The sequence below is a fragment of the Osmerus mordax genome, chromosome 16 (assembly GCF_038355195.1).
Source record: "Osmerus mordax isolate fOsmMor3 chromosome 16, fOsmMor3.pri, whole genome shotgun sequence".
In the NCBI taxonomy this organism is placed as follows: Eukaryota; Metazoa; Chordata; class Actinopteri; order Osmeriformes; family Osmeridae; genus Osmerus; species Osmerus mordax.
The window spans coordinates 11,192,302-11,215,690 of NC_090065.1; the positions used below are offsets into that span (position 1 = coordinate 11,192,302).

Below are 23,389 nucleotides of genomic sequence, written 5' to 3' on the forward strand. Positions count from 1 at the left end.
CCACACCCATTCTCTTGTCCCATCTGTCTCAACCCTTCTTCACGTAATCCCTCCCGCAATTCTCCGCCGCTCAGCCCCTCACTCACTCCACAGCTCCTCCTATCTCTCCATCGCGGAACGATCTCACTGCGATGCCAAGATCTGAAGATTATGAGAGAGAGACAGAGAGAGAGAGAGAGAGAGAGAGAGAGAGAGAGAGAGAGAGAGAGAGAGAGAGAGAGACAGAGAGAAAGAGAGAGAGAGAGAGAGAGACAGAGAGAGAGAGAGAGAGCAGGTAGGGTGTACCGCCCCCACCTGCTGTCTTATCACTCCTCCTGTCGTGCATTCCTTCTCCTAGTCTTAGTCAGTGTCTGGACCTGTCTACCCTGTGGCTCCTCTTCAGATGGGCCCTGCCCTCAGCTCTCTCTTTCTCTCTTTCTCCACCCCCGTCTCTCACCCGCTCCTCCCCCCTCTCTCCCATTTCCTGCACACACACATGCCATGCCATGCCACTGCCAAACTATAATGAGATAATCTGATGCTAAAGCGGGATTTGGGGAGTTCACAGTGGGATTAGACCCACTGGTGGGATTAGAGCCAATGATGATCCGATTACTTACATTTATAATCTCACACAAGGATAACAGGGTTCTTCAAACTAATGACCAGTTATCCTGTTCTGGGAATGTCTCGCCATGACTTTCGAGCAATGGAAGGATAGAGTTGGAAAGGAGAGACAGAAAGGTAGAAAGAGAGAGAGAGAGGGAGGGACTGAAGTCAAAAAGAGACCTCCGTCTTTCAACTTTCCATCTTTTGAAGTTTCCAAAGGCAGGTTGCCAAGCTACCATTACTGTGCAGGCACTGTTTGGACAAATCTGTTTGGTGAGTGGACTGCAGAGAGAGCCAACCCTGCACAATAGCGAGAGAGGGAGGAAAGAGCGAGAGAGAGAGAGACAGAGAGCAAAAGAGAGAGGGATAGAGAGAGCAAAAGAGAGAGAGGGGAAAAGGCAGAAAAACAAGACAGAGAGAGAGAGCGAGAGATGAGAGAGAGCCAGAGAGAAAGAGGCAGAGAGAGAGAGAGAGTACAAAGACAGAGCATGTTTTCTTTCCTGCAGGCTCCTTACTCTGACCTCAGTTTCCCTGACTGAACCAGTATAGCGTCCTGTACGACCTCTCTCCATGCTCTGGGCTTCAGTCATGCCCTCATCCAGAGCTCAACAGCAGGCATGGAGGTCTCCAGAATACAGCTTCACCTTTACAAACGGAAACTCAGTGTTGTTTTTGTCCCTCGTGGGGTGGGGTTATGTGGGGCCTTGTCAACCATGAGCACAGCAGTAGCTACATGGAAGCTGGGCTTGTGATTAAAGGTCTTGAGTGTTTGATGGTTTTAATAAAGAGCCGCACGCAACACGGATCGATCCGCAGCTCTGGCGATTGTTTTTCAGAGGGGACGAATGGGTTTGTGAGCTAAGCTCGTTATCTCTCAGAGACGGGAGCAATCCTTCTGAGTATACGTACACAGGGGAAATATGGGACAGTGGTGTGGAACGTCTTCTGTCTGAACTGAGATCTGTCTGTGCGTGTGTGTGTTTTTGTGTTGGTGGTGAGGACACCTGGCATGTGACATTTTTGACAGCCAACACCCAGCTTGGGTGAGAACGTTGTGGTGTGGTGACCTTAGTTGGTGTTGGCTGAGAGTAGAGCAGGTGTGTGTGTGTGAATGAGTGAGTGAGTGAGTGAGTGAGTGAGTGAGTGAGTGAGAGTGAGAGAGAGAGAGAGAAAGAGAGAGAGCGAGAGAGAGAGAGAGAGAGAGAGAGAGAGGAGAGAGAGAGAGAGAGAGAGAGAGAGAGAGAGAGAGAGAGAGAGAGTGAGAGAGAATTCACCACAGAGGGGCTGTCCCGGCTCTTATCAAAGATTAACACTCTCTGTATTTCCCATACCTCCTAAAGCCTACTGGACACAAGAGGTCCCTAGCCATGAAGCTCTGCTCTGTGTGTGTGTGTTCGTTTGTCTACCTGTCTGTTTGTGTCTGTGTCAGTCTGTCTGTATGTATGTGTATGTGTATGTGTGTGTGTTTGTCTGTATCTGTGTTTGATGAAGTTGTGTCTACTGGTGCTCAGTCATGACTAGAATTCCCGGCAGTCGTTGGTGTCTTTGTTCCACTGTGTATCAAGTTTACCACAATGAATCACATCCCTGATAAACATATTCATCTTGATACTCAAATTAGTATCCATGCACTATCTACATCCTCACACATTCATTTTCACACTCTCCCCCCCAAAAGGAAAAGAGCCAGACCCACCCAACATTCTTTTGCAAGATGATTCATTGTTTGTTTAAAACCTGCATTTAGTCAACGCAGGGTGTGGGTAGTGTGTATAGTAAGAGTATCTTAAACGAGCAAATGATAGAAGAGAAAGAGACCAGCTATATCGCTGTATCCCATGGTCAACTCACCCTACCTCAAGTGCCCAATAAGATTACTGCACCTCACCCCCTTCGGCCAATTGTTTTACCTGGCCAGGTCACATGGCCAAGAAAATCTCTGGGCCTTTGACCTGAACAATTTCCAGTCAAGGCATAATAATATATGATTACGTCTAATCATAAGTATAACTAATTGATCTCCTCTGGGGAGACTAGGGTTGTCATAGAGCTAGCTTTCAGGAGAGACACGTCAACATCCGAACCTCCCCTGCCTGCAAGGTTCGTTCCAGATGCTATTTATAAGACCCAGCTGCTAGCTCTTACACAGACAACGAACAGCATAGGAGCAGCTTTATCCTAATGTGGATCTAATGGAACAGAGTGAAAACCATGATACTGTGTACAGGGTCATTAGGAACAGAAGTGAGAGAAGTCAGGTCACATGCTTCAGATGATTCCCCCTCAAATGTTGTGTTATGTCTTCTTTTTTTTTAACTGTGGATGGGCAGGGTGGGGGCGCGGGTTAAGTAGAGAGTCAGATTGTGACAGTACAATTGAACGCCAACCCAACTGGGCCAAGTGGACATCCCTGTGGCTCTCCAAGATAAGCATCTAACTTAATATTGCCGCAGAGGGTTTAGATCTGCGGTGTTTGTGGCGGACTTCCCTATATCTGTGAGTGAATTAGGCAGGAATTCGTTGTTGTTGTTAGGGCTGAAACACTAAGCTGGTCTGTTGCCGTGGACACAGTGTCTGTGTCTCAAGGCCCCTGATGTAATAACAGTGGTGGCTCAAAAACATCATGTGAGGAAGAGAGAGTGTCTGCCTCCTCTCTATATCATCCATCTCGCCCCATAATGCTCTGTCTCTCGCAATCTGTCTCCTTCATTCTCCCTACGGTACCAATCTCTCTTTCCCTCACTCTCTTTCGCTTTTTTTCCTCTCTCTATCTGTCTCTATCTTTCTTTCTCCCTTTCTTCCCCTTCTTCTCCCCCTCTCTGCGATGGTTTGACCCACACTAACGACTTCTCCTGCAGGTTCTAGAATTTCCCTGACACAGACTGAGGCTTCTGTGCCAGAGAGTCACTTTGTCTCTGCTGCACTCTCTCTAAATCTCTCTCTTTCTTTTTCTCTCTCTCTCTCTCTCTCTCTCTCTCTCTCTCTCTCTCTCTCTCTCTCTCTCTCTCTCTCTCTCTCTCTCTCTCTCTCTCTCTCTCTCTCTCTCTCTCTCTCTCTCTCTCCCTTCCTTCCTCCCATTTTTTTTCTCTCTCTCTCTCTCTCTCTCTCTCTCTCTCTCTCTCTCTCTCTCTCTCTCTCTCTCTCTCTCTCTCTCTCTCTCCCTTCCTTCCTCCCATTTTCTCTCTCTCTCCATCTCTCTCACACTTGCTTCCTTATCGTTTTCTCACATCATTTCCCCATACTCGCAAACCGTCCTGTTCCAAACAGCCTGTAATCTGTTGAAAAGAGGGAGAGATGATTGACACTGATGAAAGCCTGTGGAGGTTTGTAGTCCAGCCCCTCGTCACCCGCCATCGTCACCCATAAATCCACCACGGGACAGACAGGGTCAGGTGGGGTGAACGCAATGTGATCCTCCATGCCTTCTGTAACGCTACTGCCCCCCATGCGCAGCCTCCGCCTTCCCCTTTCCCCATCACGCACGCACACACGCACACACATACACACAAACATCTGTCTCTTCGCATGCTACCACCACCAGCCTTGCTGAGCTGTCAAATAACCAGCCAGGTTACCTCCCAACCCCCACTCCAACCCTTTCTCTTTTTCTGTTATCGATGTGAGAATCTTTAGGAATGTCGGCCCACAGACAAGCAGTTGTCTTAGCTTGAATACTCAAATGGCTTGGTGGGGCTCGAGATAAACTATTGCACCTGTGCTGAACTTGTTGACTCCAGTACTTCCTTCCTTCCTTTTTCTTTTTTTCTGTTTCTTTCTCATTGTTTTTCTTTTTTTCTTTCTTACTTAAGGTCTTCCTCTCTCCTTCCACATTTCCTCTCTATTACCTTATTTTAAAACATTAACACCATCCTTTAAGGTTCTATCAGAGCGACTCCATGTGGGTTAGGCTTTCTGCCCTGAGCTACAAAGTTTGACTAATATTAGTTACTGTTATAAGGTCATAAACTCTTCTCAATTTGTGTGTGTGTGTTTGTTTGGGTGCGTGTGTTTGTGCATGAACTCCAAGCTCCAGTCATGCATTTGACAGTCGCTAATCTAATACCCATAGTAAATATACATCACATGCACATCTAGAAGAGAGGAGTGGACATACTTAGTAACAGACTCGCTGGGAAACTGCGTGGCAGACTCGCAGGCTAACTGGCTAGCAGGCTAACAGGCTAACACCTCTAAGTTGTGAAAATGTGGGACGGAACTGCTGTGGAGTGTCACATTAATTCTCTCTCTTTGTCTTTCTCTCTGTTCCTCACTCTTTCACACACACACACACACACACACACACACACACACACACACACACACACACACACACTATGTCCTAAGGCAAGTGGCCATGAGAGTTGAGACACGACCCATTAAGACTGCGTTATGTGTTTGAGGGAAGCCTACATCAGTCAGCTCAGCTGTGCCACTGAAATGCAAGTAAATAAATATCTTCCCTAAAGGACAGGGCTGTGTGTGACGTGTGTCCGCCACCTGTTGCATGAACATGACCCCAGTGTGCGTGTGTATGTGTTTGCTCGCAGTGTGTGCGTGTGCATTTGCGTGTCTGACCATCCCAAACTATCTTGACCCCGGTCCACCAGACTTTCTGCTACCAAGGCTCCTCATGTATGTCCTTGGTATAAATGGATACTCATGGCATACAGCAAAAAAGGATCTCTCTTCGTTAATTATCTGTCGGTTTAAAAGTGTGACCTCAGAATGACTCACGACACATAATATCTGGATCACATGGACTGTATTTATATCCAATGACCATCCAGCCTGATTGGGCGCCCGGATGAATGTCTAGATACCAGCAGGCCTACCATGGCATTCAGGAAGACCTCCTTTGACCTGACACCCACACATTTATAACCCCCACCCTGTACAGAGCAGAAATAGAGCGCTTGTGATTGAGATGGAGCAGAGCTGGGTCCAGACCTGAGCTGAACCAGGTCTAGTGTCAGTGGTCTTTAAACAACTATCTGGATGTCCAAACTGCTTCCATTGCGTTTATTTGCTCAATAGCAATACATGTCTGAATCCGTTGCACCTGTGTCTCACCCTTCTCTTTCTCTCCATCTCCCTACCGTTTCTCCTTCCCTCTCCAACCCCCTCCTCCACCCCATTCAGGGTCGCTGCTCCAGGGAGAACTGTAAGTACCTTCACCCCCCGCCCCACCTAAAGACCCAGCTGGAGATCAACGGCAGGAACAACCTGATCCAGCAGAAGAACATGGTCATGTTGGCCCAGCAGATGCAGCTGGCCAACGTCATGATGCCTGGGACCCAGTTACCGCCCATGGTAGGAGACGTGGACACACACACATACTGACATACTCTCTCTCACACACCCACACACATGTACGAACATACTCTCTCTCACACCCACACACCCACACATATACCAACATTTTCCATCTCACATCCAAACACGCACATATGAACATAGATTGTAGATAGTAGGTGGCAGTAGGTACTTTATGGATCCACAAGTTGCAGCAACAGGCAAGAAGAGGAAACATACAAAATATACAAACTACAAATATGCAAAATATCCAATACCAGTATACACAGGGTTGCCCAGGGTTACACACAATGCTCTCTCTTTCACACACACACACACACACACACACACACACACACACACATATACTAACCTACTGTTCTATCTCTCTCACACACACACACACACACACACACACACACACACACACACACACATGCACAAACATACAAACAAACATATAATCATGCTGGACAGCTGCTTGCGTATCATGAGTAGTTGTCACTGACTCATGCCGTATTCCCTCCGCCCTCAGCCCATGTTCTCCGTCGCCCCCGGCCTGGCCACCAATCCCAACGCGGCGGCAGCCTTCAACCCCTACCTGGGCCCCATGTCCCCCGGGCTGATGACCCAGGAGATCATGCCCAGCGGCCAGGTCCTCATGACCAGCAACCCCTCCCTCAGCCAGGGCCCCAACGCTGCGGCCGCCGCCCAGAAGCTACTGAGGACGGACAGACTGGAGGTCAGGCACACACACGGCACTCGCTCATCCAAACGCAAACACTCACATCCATGAGATACAGGTACAAACAGGAAGTGAGACAGTCCCCCAGGCTGCCGCAGCTCCTTAAGCAGGTCAGGTGTGCTGATACGTCGGTCCAAGAGACACTGCCCCCTGCTGTCTAACAAGCACCATGCGCACTCAGTGTCTGTTTTGGTTGTCGTGTATGTATGTGTGTGTGTGTGTGTGTGTGCGCGCGTGTGTGTGTGTGTCCCAGGTATGCCGTGAGTACCAACGCGGAAACTGTTCCCGGGGGGAGAACGACTGTCGCTTCGCCCATCCGGCCGACAGCACCATGATCGACACCAACGACAACACGGTGACCGTCTGCATGGACTACATCAAGGGCCGCTGTTCCAGAGAGAAGTGCAAGTACTTCCACCCTCCGGCCCACCTTCAGGCCAAGATCAAGGCCGCCCAACACCAGGTGAACCAGGCCACGGCCGCCGCCGCCATGGTGAGTCAGCCCAGGGCGACACGCTGCCGCGGGGCCACACACACCCTGACACACACACACATATATACATACTTTGCCATACTCACACGCAGGGGGGAAGAGGTGCCCATAGACCTTGATGGAAGGCAAGGTTAAACGGCTTTAACCCCCAGAATCGGTGTCTATGGGTCATTTCTGACTGGAGCACGACACACGCACCTACACACAGAGCAGAGGGAGACTGGAAACCTTCTTGAACTTTCTGGGTGCCTTCTAGAGCTAGGAGGACATGAAGAAGGTTGTGACAGTGATATCAAACTGTATACTTCTCACTTCAGGAAGTTTTTCAACTAAGGGACCTGAGTCACTTACTATTTGCAAACACTGTGAGGAAACTAAATGTAACTTTCAAATACTTTCAAGTAATTGGTCTTTGAAAGTGACCCAGGTCTACCAATTAATACAATCGGGTGGGTGCCTTCCTGGTTTCCTGGTTTCACTGGGAATTCTAGAGCAGCGGGATAACACAGTAAGGATTGAACCTCTGACATCCTTCTTTATAAATGCCTTGGTTTGATCAACCTATTCGAGAATAGGTTACTACTGTCTAGACCTTCTTTATTTCATCCTAGTCCAGAATGAGGCACACATCCAAACTGTTTGAGGACATTATCCAACAGCCAGACAGAAAGAATACTGTGGGCACTTCCTGGTTTGGCTTATCTTAACTGTAACTACATCCTCTTGTCTTTGAATGTATGCTTCCCCTGTCTCAGTTCCCCCTCACAGAAATGTGTTTCATTGTGCTTCTGTGGTAGACTCACATCATAAAACTAGTGATTGATAAAGCCCAGTTCAACCTGTGACTGTCAACTGTCAACTGTCATCTTTGTTTCTCAATACAAGTGCTGTTATTGTTATTTTCCTATCTGCATCATCCGCAGTTAAAGTTACATAAACTCTTTTAGTTCTTTATTGTAATGTGGTGATGAATATGCTGTTTACAGTGACAGTAGTGTCGTGTCAATACCACTAGCGCCACATCTCATTGTTTTTTTACCTAAGATTGAAATAATGGAAGTGAATTTTCTTTTTTACTTTTACTTCTTGACCATAATTTTTACGTTAAAGTAAATGTTATCTAGAATAGATAGTTAGGATTGAACTGATCATGATATTGTACCGCAGCAGTAGTGGCAAGCTAGCTAGCTAGAGTGTTTTCTACATTGTGCATGCCTTGTTATCCCCTTGTATATTGCATTCCAATGATTTGTTTTTTTATTTGTTTTTGTTTTTTTCTCACCTATACCCAAACTGCACTGCTGCCCCCATGATGCACCTCTGCTTGCTGGTTTATGTTAATGCGCTTGAACCCCATTGGCCCATTGCCATCATGTGCTCGCTGCCTGCTAATTAAGACTCAGTCGGCTGTCAAATCACTGAAGCGACCCCTCGACGCAGCCTATGACCTGGTACTATGACCTTTCACCTTTTAGCTTGGCATGTGGCTTTGTCTTAGTGCAATGTTTGAAACTAATATATACCTAGCAACCTTTGTTCCTTGTTGTTTTATGGCAATATGTGTGTCTTTCCTCCTGTTGCTCTTTCATTCTGGCCAATGATGGAGTGATTGTGGTTTCCTGGCTTCTCAACTGGACTGTGGCGGGCATAGCTCTGTGTTTATGTCCAACTGCCCCCCCCCCCCCCCCTCATCCCAAAAAATCCACACTCCACCACTCCCAAACACGAATTCAGACCTGTGTGAATTTGTGATGACGACAAGAGCCACAATCAGTTCATTGCTATTAGCCTATTGACTCTAATCGCTTAGTAGGAGAGGGCTAGGGAAGTGTAGCTTTTTTAAATGCTAGCATGGCTCTAGGTTTTCTGTACAAATTGATGTTCAGTATTTGGTAGCTAAATCGGTTGTATGCATGTTTATGTGTTAGTGCATGTGTAATTGGGAGGGATGGAGACCCAGCTTAACACAGTCAAACAGATGGGGATGCCTCTTTGGAGACACCTTGGAACTCATAGTTCATCTCATTACCACAGCTGATTTAACTATTCATACCTCAAAAGTGGTCTGATGTCAGTAAATATATTCACTTAGCACAGCTCTCTCTGTATACACTGTAATACAGAGCAATATGTTAACCATAAGAAGAGAAAAAAAACATTGCATAAAACTTCTTAGCTCCTTAAGGTGCTGTTTGGAACCATGACTGGTTCTGATCCGCAAAGGTGTTCAGATAGAAACTTACCCAACCGAAAAAGGGTTATTTTGCATACAAAACATTCAGAAGCCATTTTGTCACATTCTTGGCATCAGACCTTTTTTGACAACCCGGCGGGAGTGAACTATTGTTTCAACATGTCTCCGAAAGTTGATGGTGGAGCTAGCACTGCAGCTTCTTCTCTCTGGGCTTCTTTTCGGTTCCTCCTCTTTAGCACAGTTGTTTTGACTGAATATCGCTTGCTTCTTTTGCATCTAGAAAGTCACAGAAAGACATCAATAAGTGACTGTTTTCACAGTGTGCCTACTGATAGAAGTCATGTAATGATGATTGCTTGTGAGGAAGTCAGTTGCTCCAGGTTAGCATCCATTGCTCTTGCTTGCGTAGAGGCTAGTTGTGTAGACTGCTGCTTGCTTGCTAATGATGATGACGTGTAACACAAGGTTACATAATGTTATGATGCAGTTGTACGATGTCCTCTAACGTGACTACCATTCTTTTTTTTTTTTCTTCTTCTTTGATTTATCCTTTGTTTTCTCACCTCCCCCACGCACCTCTCTTCTTGGCTTTTTCTGCCTCGCCCCCTCTCTCTTCCTCTGCCCCTCTGTCTCTCTGTCTCTCTCTCTCTCTCTCGTTTTCTGCCTCTCTATTCCTGTCTCTGCCTTTCTTTTTCTCTCCCTTCTGCCTGCTCCCCCCACCCCTCTCTCACTCTCTCTGCCTCTCTCACCCCCCTCCCCCACTGTGCCCGGCTGGGCAGGGCATCCCCCATAGTGTCATGGCAGCACCCCTGCCCAAGCGGGCCGCCATGGAGAAGGCCAACGGGGCATCGGCCGCCATGTTTAACACTGGCATGCTCCAGTACCAACAGGCCCTGGCCAACATGCAGTTCCAGCAGCAGGCTGCTTTCCTGCCCTCAGGTAGGAGCGCCCGCCATGCACAGCAGCCAATGCCAGCGGGGCACCAATCATGTGCTCATCCCACTCTGCTGGTCTACAGCTGTAAATTAATGTTGAATGGGCGAGAGGCTTCCCACACACAGTTGCTCATGGTATGTGTATGTGTGTGTGCGTGTGTGTGTGTGTGTGTAATGATGTTGGATTAGTGAGAAAAGGAAATTTACCTGTTCTCAGTGGACTATGACTGGCACTAAAACAAACAATGACTGTATTCTATTCAGTGTATCTGAAGTTATTGTAGGCTACTGTATGTGGTGGCCTCGTAAGTGTAGTTTGACATTAAAAACAGGATGTAAGCCAGGGTGAAACTGGCTGAGGAAGTCACTTGTGTGGGTTCAGATGAGTGTCTGGCAGGATTGGTTGATTTGATTCAAATGCATCAGTTTGGCAACATACAGTTTGACTTGCTTCCAATCACCGCTGCTGAACTCTCTTTCTCCGCTTCTGTCTATGAGTGTGCGTGTGTGTACAGTAATATCCTATTATCATCATTATGGACTAGGATCATTGTGCACGACTGTTATTGGCATCTTTCGCACACAAAATGCATTTGCATTGACACCTCAGACAAAAGCGCCAGATTGGGTGATGCGTTCCTTCCACTGATATGATTGGCTCGATGGTTCACAAGCTGGCTTCACCTACATGCGTGTCGAGTCACTGATGATCATCAGATGTCATGTTCCGCTGCTGTCCGGACCTGTGTTAACGTTTATCCTTCTTATCTCCTCCTCCTCGACTCTAACCAACCTTGTGATGGGCTGTTATCATTTCTCTCCCCCACCCCCCTTCCCCCCACTGTCCAATCCAATCCACTTCCTGTCGCACTGCATGATGGCCAGGCTCAATATTGTGCATGACACCTACAGCGAGCATTGGTAGGTTCCTGCTCTCTTCCTCCAATCACCTTTAATCTTGACAAGTGACTCGCACGTCATCAAAATCCATCCTATTGAGGAATTACACCTCATTATCTGAGCATGTGTTTTCAGTTTTTCTTAGATTTTATATCCATCCCTCATATAAATCAATAAAATACGGTAGATAAGACTAATCCTCATTAGATCTATTCTTTGAACCAACCATGGATTTTGGTGACATGTGAGCCACGGTGTGGGTTGTTGGGATACTGTATGTGAACTGATGAATTTTAGTGTGTTCAATTTGACCTTTGAGGTACCACAAAAGGGATTTTCTTAAATTTAACTTAAATGGAAAACTTAAATAAGTACTTTTCCTTTGTGATATCTATTATTGTACATTGTCTCTTCTGTGGCCTGCATAGTTTTGACCAATCCATGTCTTTTGTTGAATTATGTTGATAACCTTGACTTTTGACTGGTTTAACCTTATTGTGATATTTCTGTACTAGAACCTGCACCCTTGTACCCCTCAACCTCACCCATGTACCCCTCACCCTCATGTTTATACCTCTCAACCTCACCCTTGTACCTCAAACCCACCCTCATGTACCTCCCATCCCTACCCTTAGAACCCTCACCATCATGCTTGTAACCCCTCCTCCCCCGACTCTCACCACCTCCTCCCAGGCATTAGGTTCCTCTAATCCACGCTTGAGTACCTCTCACCCCCACCCCCTCACCTTCACCCCAAGACCAACCCTTTCCAGTACCTCCACACCTTCTCCCCTCCCTCTCTCTCCTAGCCTATTTGCCTGATGCCGATATAGCTATAGCGACACTGCTCCCCTGTGTATTGACGCTTACCTGATTCTCTCTCTGAACAAAAGTTCCCATGATGCACGGGGCTACGCCGGCCAATGTGTCCGCCGCCACCACATCTGCCACAAGCGTTCCCTTCGCAACCGCCACCAATCAGGTTTGCCCCTCAACGGCCCCTACTCTCTCTCTCTCTCTAATACAACTCCGGTCTGTGTCTCTCCCTCTCTCTCAAACGCACACCCTTTCTGTGTCTATGTCTCTCTGTCTTTCTCCCTTCTTCTGAGGAGGGTCTGTCTGTGAACAGTTGTGTCTGACAGCAGGGAATGGGGGGGGGGGCGGAGTGTTGATGGTCTCCCTCTCGTTGGCCCACACTGGCTGTTGTTGTTATTGTTGTTATTGTTGATCACACCTCTCTTGTACAACAGCCAGTAGCTCAAACGATACCACGAGTGTGTACATGTACCACAGCGGTGCCTCGTTCAGTGTAACTTGTGTGTGCGGTTGAAAACAAGCTTGTACTGTTGTCGGGGGGGACGTACTGTATACCATAACATGTGTGACCTCGTTTTAACCTCGATTTTTGTCCTTTCTTATTTTGAGGACTCTTCCTTATCAAAGTTGACTACCAACGAATACATGCAATTGGTATGTATGAGGTAGTTTTCCATTACCCTAGAGCCATTGATAGAATGTGTGCAGCAGTTGCTACCTGTGCCCTTTGGTGCTAAGCTTATGTTTTCTATGCTGCTGCTTGTGTAGGAAGTAGCTTCGCCACATTTCCTGGGTGCTGTCATCATTATCACAGGGCTTCAGCTATAGACTATCGTTTCATCGTTTAACTTTTAAGTGTCTTCTAAGACAGAGGAGAGACTACAGCAGTGTACAGTATGTTTCTAACATAGTATGACCCAGAGGAAGGGCATGGACCGTCAGGCTGTCTGGTGTTAAGGAAGTCGTTCTTTCATTTTGTGTTTGTCTGTGAGGTGTAGGTGAGAGGTGATCAACCAGTTAGACAGGGGGGCGGGGGGGCCAGGGGGGACTGGAAACCTGCATTGGGGCCTGCTACCTCACCTCACTGGCCTCTCCTCAGCAGCCCCCCCCCCCTCTCCCCCAGCCCAGATATCAAATGTTCATGAGCTGGCGTTACCCCCACTTTTGACATGCTTTGTCGCAAACCCCTGCTATGATGTAGCATGCAGCAGCCTCATTCCCCCTGCCTAATGACCTGGGCAATGTACCAATATCACATTCTGCTGATCTTTGTTTTGTGTTGCTGTTTTTTTGATTGAAGCTGGGTGGGGGGGGGGGGTTATTATCTTCGAGATGGGAAAGGTGACATTTCTTTATTATCTATGTTTTGCTCTGCTCTGTCTATATTTACAGATTCCAATTATCTCTGCCGATCATCTGAGTAACCACAAGTACCTGACACAAATGTAGTTCCTGTTCAGAACAGTGAGTTCATCCCTTTTCTTTATTTCTAAATCCATCTAACCTGACTGCTCCTTTTAGAAAAGTAATCCTTGACCGCTTGTCTTGCAGATCAAATGAATGTGTGCTGGCGCCGTCCAAGCCAAAAGAGTTCAGCCTTTATGTACATAATAACGCTGGGAATGTCAAAGCGACGGAGACAGAAAAAAAAAAGATGGCGTCTCTTAGCTGGTCTGGAACGATGTTCTCATTGTCACAAAAAATGTCTCCAACCCAGACGTGACACAGGGTCAATGTCAGTCACTCTCGCTCGTTAATCAACCTCCAGACACATGCAGCCATAGTCCTGGCCAGAGAAGGTGCCTCATCTCTGGATACCAGGATCTTTCTCCCCCCCTCCCCCCCAGGGGTGCCAGCTATCGTCGCCTTTGTGTCTAACAAAACTATAGAAGTGTTTTTTTTTTTTTTTACACAGACAGGAGGTTGAGTCAGTTGAATTGTTTTGTTTATCTTAGAACACCGTGCTGGTACGTTGGCAGACCAAGATGAATATAATTTTCGTTTTTTTTTACGTGCTTTGCTTGGATTTAAAAACATGTAGACTCGTTTCATGGTTTACAAAAGAAATGCTAAAGTGCACCTTGAATATGAATTGAAATCTGAAATATGGCACAACAAATATAATTGTAATAAGGAACATTATTATGGACAAAACATTGGAGCATGTACAGTATTTTGTTTTGTTTAAAGATTTCTAGTTAAACTAGGTGTAAATGAAATGAGGGTCGAGGCCGTATGAATGTTCTGGGTAAGACAACACACTTGTATACCTTTGAAGCACAGCCAGGCTAGCTTTATCCATCATGCTGTGTGCAACACAGGCTATCCACCCCAAACTAGAGTGTTATTTCACCAGTGTTATTCTGTTTACCGAAGGTATCTATGTTTTGTATGGCTCTATTTTTCTCTTTTTTTTAACATTATATCTTCATAATGAGTGTGTTTTTTATTTTATTTTACATTGTACCATTGCAGCATTTTTTAAGGGGTATGAACAGAGGAGTTAGGGATCTCTTTGTTGTGGATTTCTCTCTCTAAGAAAAAGAGAATGAAAACATATGTGCCTTTTTCTTATTACCGGTGTTTATTTAGCTTTTCTTCTTTGTTTTTTGCATCAGTGTTGGATTTTTCTAATTGGGTGAGCATGTTTTCTCATTGGTGGGAGCTGGAAGTCTGTTGACTGAAAAGCCGGTAAAGTGATGTGGGAGGAAGGTGGAGCTTGACTCCCTGTCCCCCTCCTATCCACCACCACAAAAAGGTGGAGGGACTTTAAAACTGTGTGTACAAGAAGCACTGTCATTTTATAATAGGGGCAATTAGATCATTTAGGTCATCAAACCGCAGACTTGAAATAGTCGTTTCATCATTGTAACATCATAGTGCTTTGTAAATTTCACATTCATTTTGGTGTAAAAATATTTTATGAAAAAAATAATATTTCACAGAAGAGGACAAATTAATTTTTGGACCTGATCATAGATACCAAAGCACAGTTCATTCACAGATGATGTCCCTTTGCTTTGTTTTACCAGAGGTGTACATTGTGTCAATATTGATTGTAATGTACCTTTAACAAAGCCTTAGATTATGGCACCTGTGTCCTAACATTTTATCATACCTGTCAGATTGTCCTACCAAGGCTCATAGCTCATGTGCACACCAAAGTTAAAGTTAGGGTGAGGGTTAACTTTATGGTTTTGCGCTACGGTAGGACAATTTGCAGAACCCAATCCAATCATATGTACTTTTAATCACCACACAAGCAATGAACACCAATGACACAGTATATAGTTTATAGTTCTTACATACAATATACAGCTTCTAATGTTTGTTACTTGCTCTATCTTTAACAATACTCTCTTAACTTTCCTGTTATGTATTACTTAAGGATTTGAATCTATTTGAGGTATGTAGTTGTAGATGTTTCTTTGCCTTACTATATATTACTTGACAACATTGATAGCCGTTATAGATTTTGAGGTAGTATGACATTCATAACTTTTTTCAAACCATATAAATGATTATGTGTTGACTCAGTTTAAAGTATTCACTTAGTATATGTTGCTGAGTGTCTGTTTTTATTCAAAGAGTTTTGTTTTCGATTAATTTTGTTGATCAAAGACTTTTGATATTGATGCAAGGAATGAGTTTTCAGCAATTGCAGAAGCTCTGGATAAAAAAAACTAATATTTTAACCAACTTAAGTATTCCTTGTAACATGTCGAGATCATGTTTGAAAATATATTGTCTTGAAATATAGAATGTTCATGTTAGTGTGAAAATTATTTTCTACTGTATCCATTTCAATATTTACTATCGTTTGAATTTTTTTAAGTTTGCCCTGAGTGTCAGGCCAAAATGAACAGTGAGATTGACGGGTTTCTGGAAGTTTGGTGAAGAGTGATATTAAAGGTGGGAACGGTGACTTTACTGTTTGTAAAGTCAGTAATGCTGCAGATGAATGAATCCTAACCTAAGGGGACGGAGGTCGACTTTTTGCACTTCTGTATATAGTCAAATGAACAGAGAAAAAACATGTATCATATTGAGATATTATTTTGAATAAAAAATCTATAATTATAAGGATTTTTGCTAGATTAATTTAAAATTCTAAAATTAGACCAGCTAAACAAAATCGCTTGCAAAAAGGGCACTACTTTCTTGGCCGATGCATTTAGAAAAAAGCTATGCGCTTTCCGGCTTCTTTGGTCAGTGGCAGGTACTATGCCAAAAAATTTGGAAGGGGAACTTGTATCCCCAATTCACCTTCCCTCCAACTCCCCCTGTAAGATGACATCACAGATGCTGTCTGTTTTTCTATAGCCAAGCTGGCCAATCAGCTCCTGTTTGGTCCTGGTACAGTCAATACAAGAGTATATTCTATCCAAAACTGTATTCTATGATTTTATCCTAAACTGTATTCTGTTTCAGTTTGATTTGACTGCATGTGAAAGAACAAAAATGTAAAACAAGATCACAACATAAATAAGTACATATGGGACTTTTAATGGAAATACATATTTACAGTTGATTGATTCCCATTTGGGTGGAGGAGGAGATGAAACGTCCGACAAGTCATCACCAGTTGTATGATAACATACTATACAGAGAAGCTCAGTAATATATCTCAAATAATAACATATTAGCAGCAACCCAGCCCAGAGGTTTTCTCTCACAGCCATTAAGACGACAGTCAACATGCAGGCTCACAGCACACTGTTGTAATGCTATTAGAAGCATGTGTACTCAGCAGGTGAAGGCTCACCACACCAAATACTGATTTGTCTTTTTAAGTGAATGTATTCGTCTTCAGTCAAGGTCAATATATTTCTGACTTGAGGTCGCTGTATAAGTGCTACAGAACCAAAGCGCCACTCTCTCCAAACCAACCAGTGCTTCTTGGTTGGGCAGATGCCTGCCCGCTCACAGCTTAACCAAGGGCTTTCTTCCCTGCTGAGGGCACACACGCTTTGACTGCTTTTTACCTGTAAGTGCAACACTTAAATTTTTTGCTAAGAAATGCTACACAATAATGTACTACTCTGTCTTCAGATATGTTTTATGCACATTTTCATGTTGCCATAATTGACTCTTGCTGTTATGAATTAAAAAAAAACAATAAAACAAAAACTTGATTTGCTCATGCAACCAATTTGTGCAGCCTCTCCATGTGTTTGTGTCTGTGTGTGTGTGTGTGTATGTGTGTGTGTGTGTGTGTGTGTGAGTGTGTGTATGTGTGTGTACTGTATGTTTGTGTCCAATTCCACCCCTCCACAAAATCTAGTTCAGGTTAAGATTTTAAATTAGGTTTAGGGGTTGCAAAAAATCTGTGTGCGTGCATATACAAGGATATTGGGGGATAAAATTGTACGAAATGGATTAGCATCTATAGAAGCACCATCATCCACGATTACATAACTAAAATGGTTAATATGTGAACAATTTTCATCAGGATTTTAAATGATATGTTTTATATTTTATGTCACAAGAGCCTTGTCAGTTTTTTACTGTCAAAATCTGGTTATTCTGTAACTGGGTCTATCAGCAACATCTAGTGGTTAAACAGGAGTTTCTGCCCCTTCTGAACGTGAATATATGTTCAACTTCAAATATTTCTTAAACTTTAGTTAGTATTCGTTGTCAGTCAGTAGAGGTTGTGAGCTTTTCTTCGCTTACAACAGATCTTAATACATCTTACATTTGCAGTCAAGCGCTATATTTATAAACAACCATTAGGGACCACATTGGGATTGTCACTAATAATGCATGATGTACATAATAAGTGGTTTATTTCAAGTGCCTCACATTGGATTTAGTGACTCCTGTATAATTTGTCTGATGAATCAGGTAGCGTGTCAACAATTTGGGTTGAGCCTTATTGTGACTCAAGTCTGATTTCATCCTAAGAGATCATGATTGTCCTGAGGCATGTTTTGTCCAAATGAGTAAGATCGTTACGCTATGACACAATCTGTCTCTTAGACTTGTTTTTTTCCATCTTATCTAGCCTATCAAATTTCACTTACCTTCCCTGCCCTTCAACATACCACTTTGATCAACATCAGTGCTAAAAACAGTGATGAAACATTCAGTCTACACCAAGAAAAACTGTTGCGGGTATTTTTATGTGTTTATTTGACCAAGCTGCCTTATTAAATCATCACTGAAACATAATCAGCCTGTCTTTTAGACATATACCAAAGTTATTGAACAGAAGATAGTCTGAAACAATGCAATATCACTTACGTGCAAAATAGAGAATTATGTGGAAGTAAAGAATGGCATTTTGAATGATATGCTACAGAGTATGCTGCACAGATGTAGGACATACAATGGAATGTATAGTGTGTGACCGTACATAATGACAAAGGGACAGGGACAAATGTTACGTACAATAGCAGCAAGTAGCCCCAGGGCCAAGCCAAACACTTGGTTTACAAGTCTACTGTGCAGCTGTTGCCTTAGAGACATTTCCCTGGAAACAACACTTTGCAGAAATACTCATGATCATGCCGTCACTACCTTTTTGCTGAGGCATTAAAGCATTTAGAGTTTATAGGGTGTGTTTTGTCTATTTCTGTTCAACATTATCTAAGAAACAATATAGCTTTACAATGACATGCTGGGACAAACTTCATGGAATGGAAATGTTGTGGAACTTCTATGGAAAATGAACATAAATTCAATTAAATAATGTGGAAAGAAAAATTCCCAATGTGTTTTAAGACATTTTGTGAGGCTGTATCTTGCCTCATTCATAGACCAACAGCATAATCATAAGGCCAAGACACATACATATGCTTTTCTATGGCTTTGGGAAAGTAACAGTATCCCACAAGTTCTGGTCCTGACTCTGTAAGGAAATCTATAAGCCAACCCATTAGTCCAGGTTTAAAGATATTTCATGTATGTTACATTAATGTGTGGGTACTCTGCTTGACAGGCACAACACTTAATACATCATTACAAAAGATCTTTATAAATTAATTTAGAAAACACCGGAATGGACCCTTAAAAAAAGATTTGCTGACTAAATTATATATCATAATTACTAGTTAAATTGTTGTCTGTCTCTACAGAGGGGTTTTTACATATTGACTTGTATCTACCATATACTCCCCATATGCACCATTTTTATATAATTCTTATGTACATTCAACCCTAGTCCAACATTACAATGTAGCTAGTTAGCTTGGAGGCTGTGAGCGGTAAAGTACTGTAACCCAGCTGTCGTGATGTAAAGGAACAAGACGCCAAAGGCTCAAGGCATGCCGAGCCCATCCTTGTCTGCAGACATGCCCCTGACGAGCTCCTCCACCCAGCGCACCTCAGACGCCACCTGCTCTGCCAGCGCCTCGTAGCGGTTCTCCAGACGTCCCAGTTTGCGCTTGAGGGCGTTGGCTGCCAGGGTGGCGGTGCGGGCCTCCTCCTGGCTCTGCCTGCGCTGGGCCTGGGTGTGCTGCAGCTCCAGGCGGATGTGGCTCAGGTCGCTGGCGATGCTCTGGTTCTCCTCCTTGTACCAGCCCTCCTTCTCCTCGTAGATGGACAGCAGCGCCGCCACGTCCTCCCGGCAGGAGCGCTGGTTGTGCTCCAGGTCCCGCAGGCCTTCCTCGGCCGCCGCGATCTCCTCCAGCACCTGGGAGAAGCGCTCAAAGTTGACGTAGGTGTTGTTGGGCGGCATGCTGGAGTGGGACTTGATGGTGTACTCCTTGAGCCGCGTGGTCTTCAGGCGCCGGCGCTCGGGCTTGCGGCCGCTCTCCTCCTGGCGCACGTTCCTCCTTTTGATCACCTGGGGGGGGGGGGGGTTTGGTTAATGGACGGTCTATACGTTGAGCTATGCCACCCATACATGCAGTGTTAGTGGTAGATTCTCCCGGGACGGGGAAATGCCTCACCTTGATCCAGGGATGCTGGAGACTATCATCGATTGTCAATCTTTTCCTGGTAGCAAAAAATATATATTTGTAAAGGAAAAAAACGAAAGTAAAAAGGCTGACTTTACGTCTAACCACTAGTATTGCTAATATGCTATAAACTCTAGGGACTGCCTGTCCTAGTAGGATGTCACTCCAGACAAGGCCCTTACTTGGGATCCTTCACCAGAAGACGACGGATGAAATCTTTGGCCAGCTCACTGGTGCTGCTGAAGTACTCCTCATCAAAGTCATAGTTGACGGCTGAGATGTTGGTCAGGGTCTCCTGTTTGGTCTCCCCAAGGAAAGGCGATGCACCACTCAGTCTGTACGAAGGAGAAAGGAGGTTGTCATTCATTTTAGATCCTGGGACAAAGTTCAAATCTGGACACAACTTTTCATGAAGATAACCAGGTACTCACAGAATGTACGTGATGACTCCAATGCTCCTGCAAGACAAGAGAAAGGACAAGTCGACCGGATGTTAGGGAGATTTAGTCCTTTCAGTCTAGATCAGTTTCATATTGGGGTTCATATGTTGTGCAGATCTGTTTTTTAAACTGCTCTGGAAAGCTTACCACATGTCTGCTTCAAGTCCAAGAGGCTCATAGTTGACTATTTCTGGAGCTGGAAGGCAAGCACGTAACAAGGCAGGCTTTAATTAAAGCCAGATGTGGATTCTGCTACAACACAGACCTCCATTTATTATGGCGAGCAACACAAGTGGATACATGATACTGCTTTGTATGGGCTTAACATACATAATATTCATCTCGTATGGAGATATTTTCTGAAGGATGTGTGGACTGTGTATGATTATGTGTTTGTTTGTGTCTCACCAACAAACTCGGGAGTCCCAAAGATGTTCTTGAACTCGTTTCCTGCTTTGATCTGATGAGCGATCCCAAAGTCAATCAACTTGATTCTGGGGTTGGGGACATTCTTGTCCAACAGCATGATGTTTTCCGGCTGCACAACATAGAGCATAATACCCAGCATCTTAACAACAATGAAAAACAGATATTTCCCATAAACAGCTAAATCAAATCTATTTAATTGCATCTGCATTTCATTAGAGAACGACCGTTGAATGTATAACAATCTCAATCTGTGTCTACATGTATGCTGGTTTATATGACGACGCACAAACTTGAATTTATAACTTAGGAACTTATAAACACTGCACCCTCGCCACTCCCCACCTTCAGGTCAAAGTGGGCGATACGTTTGGAGTGCAGGTACTGAACGCCATCCAGGATCTGCTTGAGGAACTGCGTGGCCTCCTCCTCGGTCAGCGACTCCTTCTCTGCCAGGAAGTCGAAGAGCTCTCCCCCGGACACCAGCTCCAGGATCAGGATCACGTCCGTCTTGTTCTCGAAGATGTCATGCAGCGTGATGATGTTGCTGTGCTGGATCTCGCGCAGGATGTTGACCTCCCGCTCGATCTCCTCGCGGCTCACCCCGCGCCGGCTGGACGACAGGCGCCGCTTCTTGATGAACTTGGCGGCGTACTCGCCGCCGGTGCTCTTCTCTTTGCACTTGCGTACGATGGCGAACTGCCCGCTGCGAGGAGAGGGATGTCAGGGGCGTGATGATGTGGATGCAGAGGAAAGCCATGGCTTTGAAACACGGTGAGAAAATCTAGGCAACAAACATGCTCACACCACAAAGACTGGCACAGAACGGCAACTGGCAGGTAATATTCAAAATAGCTACTTCCTCTTCTGAAGGACCCCAAGTACCCACAACACACAGAAGAGATAACAACACCATTTGATTTAAGTAGCAAATGAACAGTCCTGCTTGCATTACCGAGATCAAATCGACATAAATGGACGCATGGGTCTGTTGAGAACAAAACTGAAAGTTTAAAAGCTGTTTAAACGTTTGCATGCCTTTCCCCTCTGAGCAAACCAGAAAGGTATGTCCCCCCTCTCCTTTAACAAAGACTTTACTGAGACTTGGGGCAAATAGGTGCATTGAGAGACAGTGATGTCATGTTTTTTTTCTCCTTTTTTTTTGCTGCAACACTGCAGACAACAACATCGGCATATAAAGCAATGATACTCAACTATTAGATAGCTCACAGCACTACCACAGTTTGATTCCAAAGGGCTTACACATTTTTTTCTTGCTTAACAAACCTCAATGCATTATTATACAAATAAATGTATATTTTATATGGAGGTTATATTGGCCCAAAAGCTTTAGATCATGGGAAAGATCCCATTTGACAAACTAGTCTAAAATCAAGATGGTGTCAAACTCATCGGAAAATAATTATTAATTAATTACCTCCCCAGCTCCTCTCCCATGTCATAGAACACTTCCACATCCTCTTGCCTGAAGCCAGCCATGGTTTGCTGGCAGGGAATGTGATGTGCTGTCTTAAACCCCACTGAAAGTGTAAAAAGAAAGAGTAACAAACGTTGAAAGATATTGTAGCCCATGGCCATTAATCTACAGACCATAACAGAGACCACAGTAAGAAGCTAATATTTATGTTATAATCATCATTTTAAGATACTGTGTGTTAAACATGAGAAACAATTGTAAACCATCCAACTAAACAACACTGAATAGCACTACATAGTGAAAACTGACCCCCCCAAAGTGTTTTTCCTTATTAGGCAAAAGTCAACATGGAGCAGTAAGAACTGACTGCATTCCAGAGCCACATACGTCATCCCCTTGCATGCTGATTAAAAAGACTGCGGGTTTGAAACTAGTGCTAACCATTTTAGATTGGATTTTGATTAAATGCTGTAACAATGACATCAATAAAATTCCCTCGCTGTTAGCAAAACAGGTTTGCAAAATACTTTATAATATTCAGACACATAAATAACGATGTTAGCTGTCTAGCTAGGTTCCCTACACAATTGGATTTGGTGCTGCCTTTTACCACTCTGCCTGGGTGCTCTGCTAGTAGGCTACAGTACTACTAGTAGTAGTACTGTAGCCTACTAGCAGAGCACCCGGCGCTAAATGGCTAGCTCTAGTAGTACTAGAGCTAGCCATTTAGCGCCGTGTTAGCAAGGTATTCAGCGAGTCGATATCTCAGCTGGCTGGGAGGTAAACTTCTCGGATCCTAGTGGTATTGTTATACAGAGCACAACACATACCACTTTATGTATATTATATTTTTCATCCATGTCTTAACTAGCTATCTCTATTAGAGGTGTCAAGAGGCAGGTACTGTACACTGGGTTTATGTCACCTAGCTTGATAGCTAGCTAGCGGTAAGCCCAAAATGAAACGAATTTTACAGTGCATCCCTAAAAGTACATTAATAAGCCACAAAATGTTCTAATAAAGCTACGCAATCATATAACAACATAGCTCATGGTAGATACTTACATTGTCAAGTTACGATTCCAGCATTCCTTTTCCAAAGTCAAAGATACATCCGGTGGTTAGGAACTGAAGAACATCTGAGTTTCAGTAGGACGGACTTAATGACATCATATATTCCCTCATAGATGTGCGTGTGTGTACAAGATAGAGTGACTC

General features: G+C 44.4%; 2 protein-coding genes across 2 annotated transcripts in view; one reads left to right on the forward strand and one right to left on the reverse strand.

Moving 5' to 3' along the window:
* Positions 1-17,113, forward strand: part of LOC136959449 (muscleblind-like protein 1) — a 30,865-nt gene extending 13,752 nt beyond the window's left edge. Inside the window, 9 exon segments of the mRNA XM_067253779.1 lie at positions 5,728-5,898; positions 6,416-6,622; positions 6,879-7,118; positions 8,516-8,569; positions 10,092-10,251; positions 12,041-12,129; positions 12,591-12,617; positions 13,356-13,427; positions 13,515-17,113. Of these exon segments, the coding sequence (XP_067109880.1) occupies positions 5,728-5,898; positions 6,416-6,622; positions 6,879-7,118; positions 8,516-8,569; positions 10,092-10,251; positions 12,041-12,129; positions 12,591-12,617; positions 13,356-13,412 (1,005 nt within the window). The 3' untranslated portion in view covers positions 13,413-13,427; positions 13,515-17,113.
* Positions 17,114-18,082: 969 nt separating this feature from the next.
* On the reverse strand, positions 18,083-23,344 carry dapk3 (death-associated protein kinase 3). Its single transcript, XM_067252596.1, has 9 exons — positions 23,237-23,344; positions 22,172-22,274; positions 21,079-21,439; positions 20,716-20,845; positions 20,455-20,503; positions 20,299-20,325; positions 20,050-20,202; positions 19,859-19,904; positions 18,083-19,752 (listed from the first exon to the last, which is right to left on the reverse strand). The coding sequence occupies exons 2-9, from the start codon at positions 22,231-22,233 to the stop codon at positions 19,225-19,227; spliced, it is 1,356 nt and encodes a 451-aa protein (XP_067108697.1). The 5' UTR covers positions 22,234-22,274; positions 23,237-23,344; the 3' UTR covers positions 18,083-19,224.
* Positions 23,345-23,389: the final 45 nt, after the last annotated feature.

Coding starts and splice junctions, on each gene's coding strand:
- dapk3 (XM_067252596.1), bottom strand. CDS start 22,233: ATGGCTGGCTTCAGGCAAGAGGATGTGGAAGTGTTCTATGACATGGGA. Junction 21,440..22,171: donor ATGGGAGAGGAGCTGGGGAG/GTAATTAATTAA, acceptor CTCTCCTCGCAG/CGGGCAGTTCGCCATCGTAC. Junction 20,504..20,715: donor TGGGACTCCCGAGTTTGTTG/GTGAGACACAAA, acceptor CTTGCCTTCCAG/CTCCAGAAATAGTCAACTAT.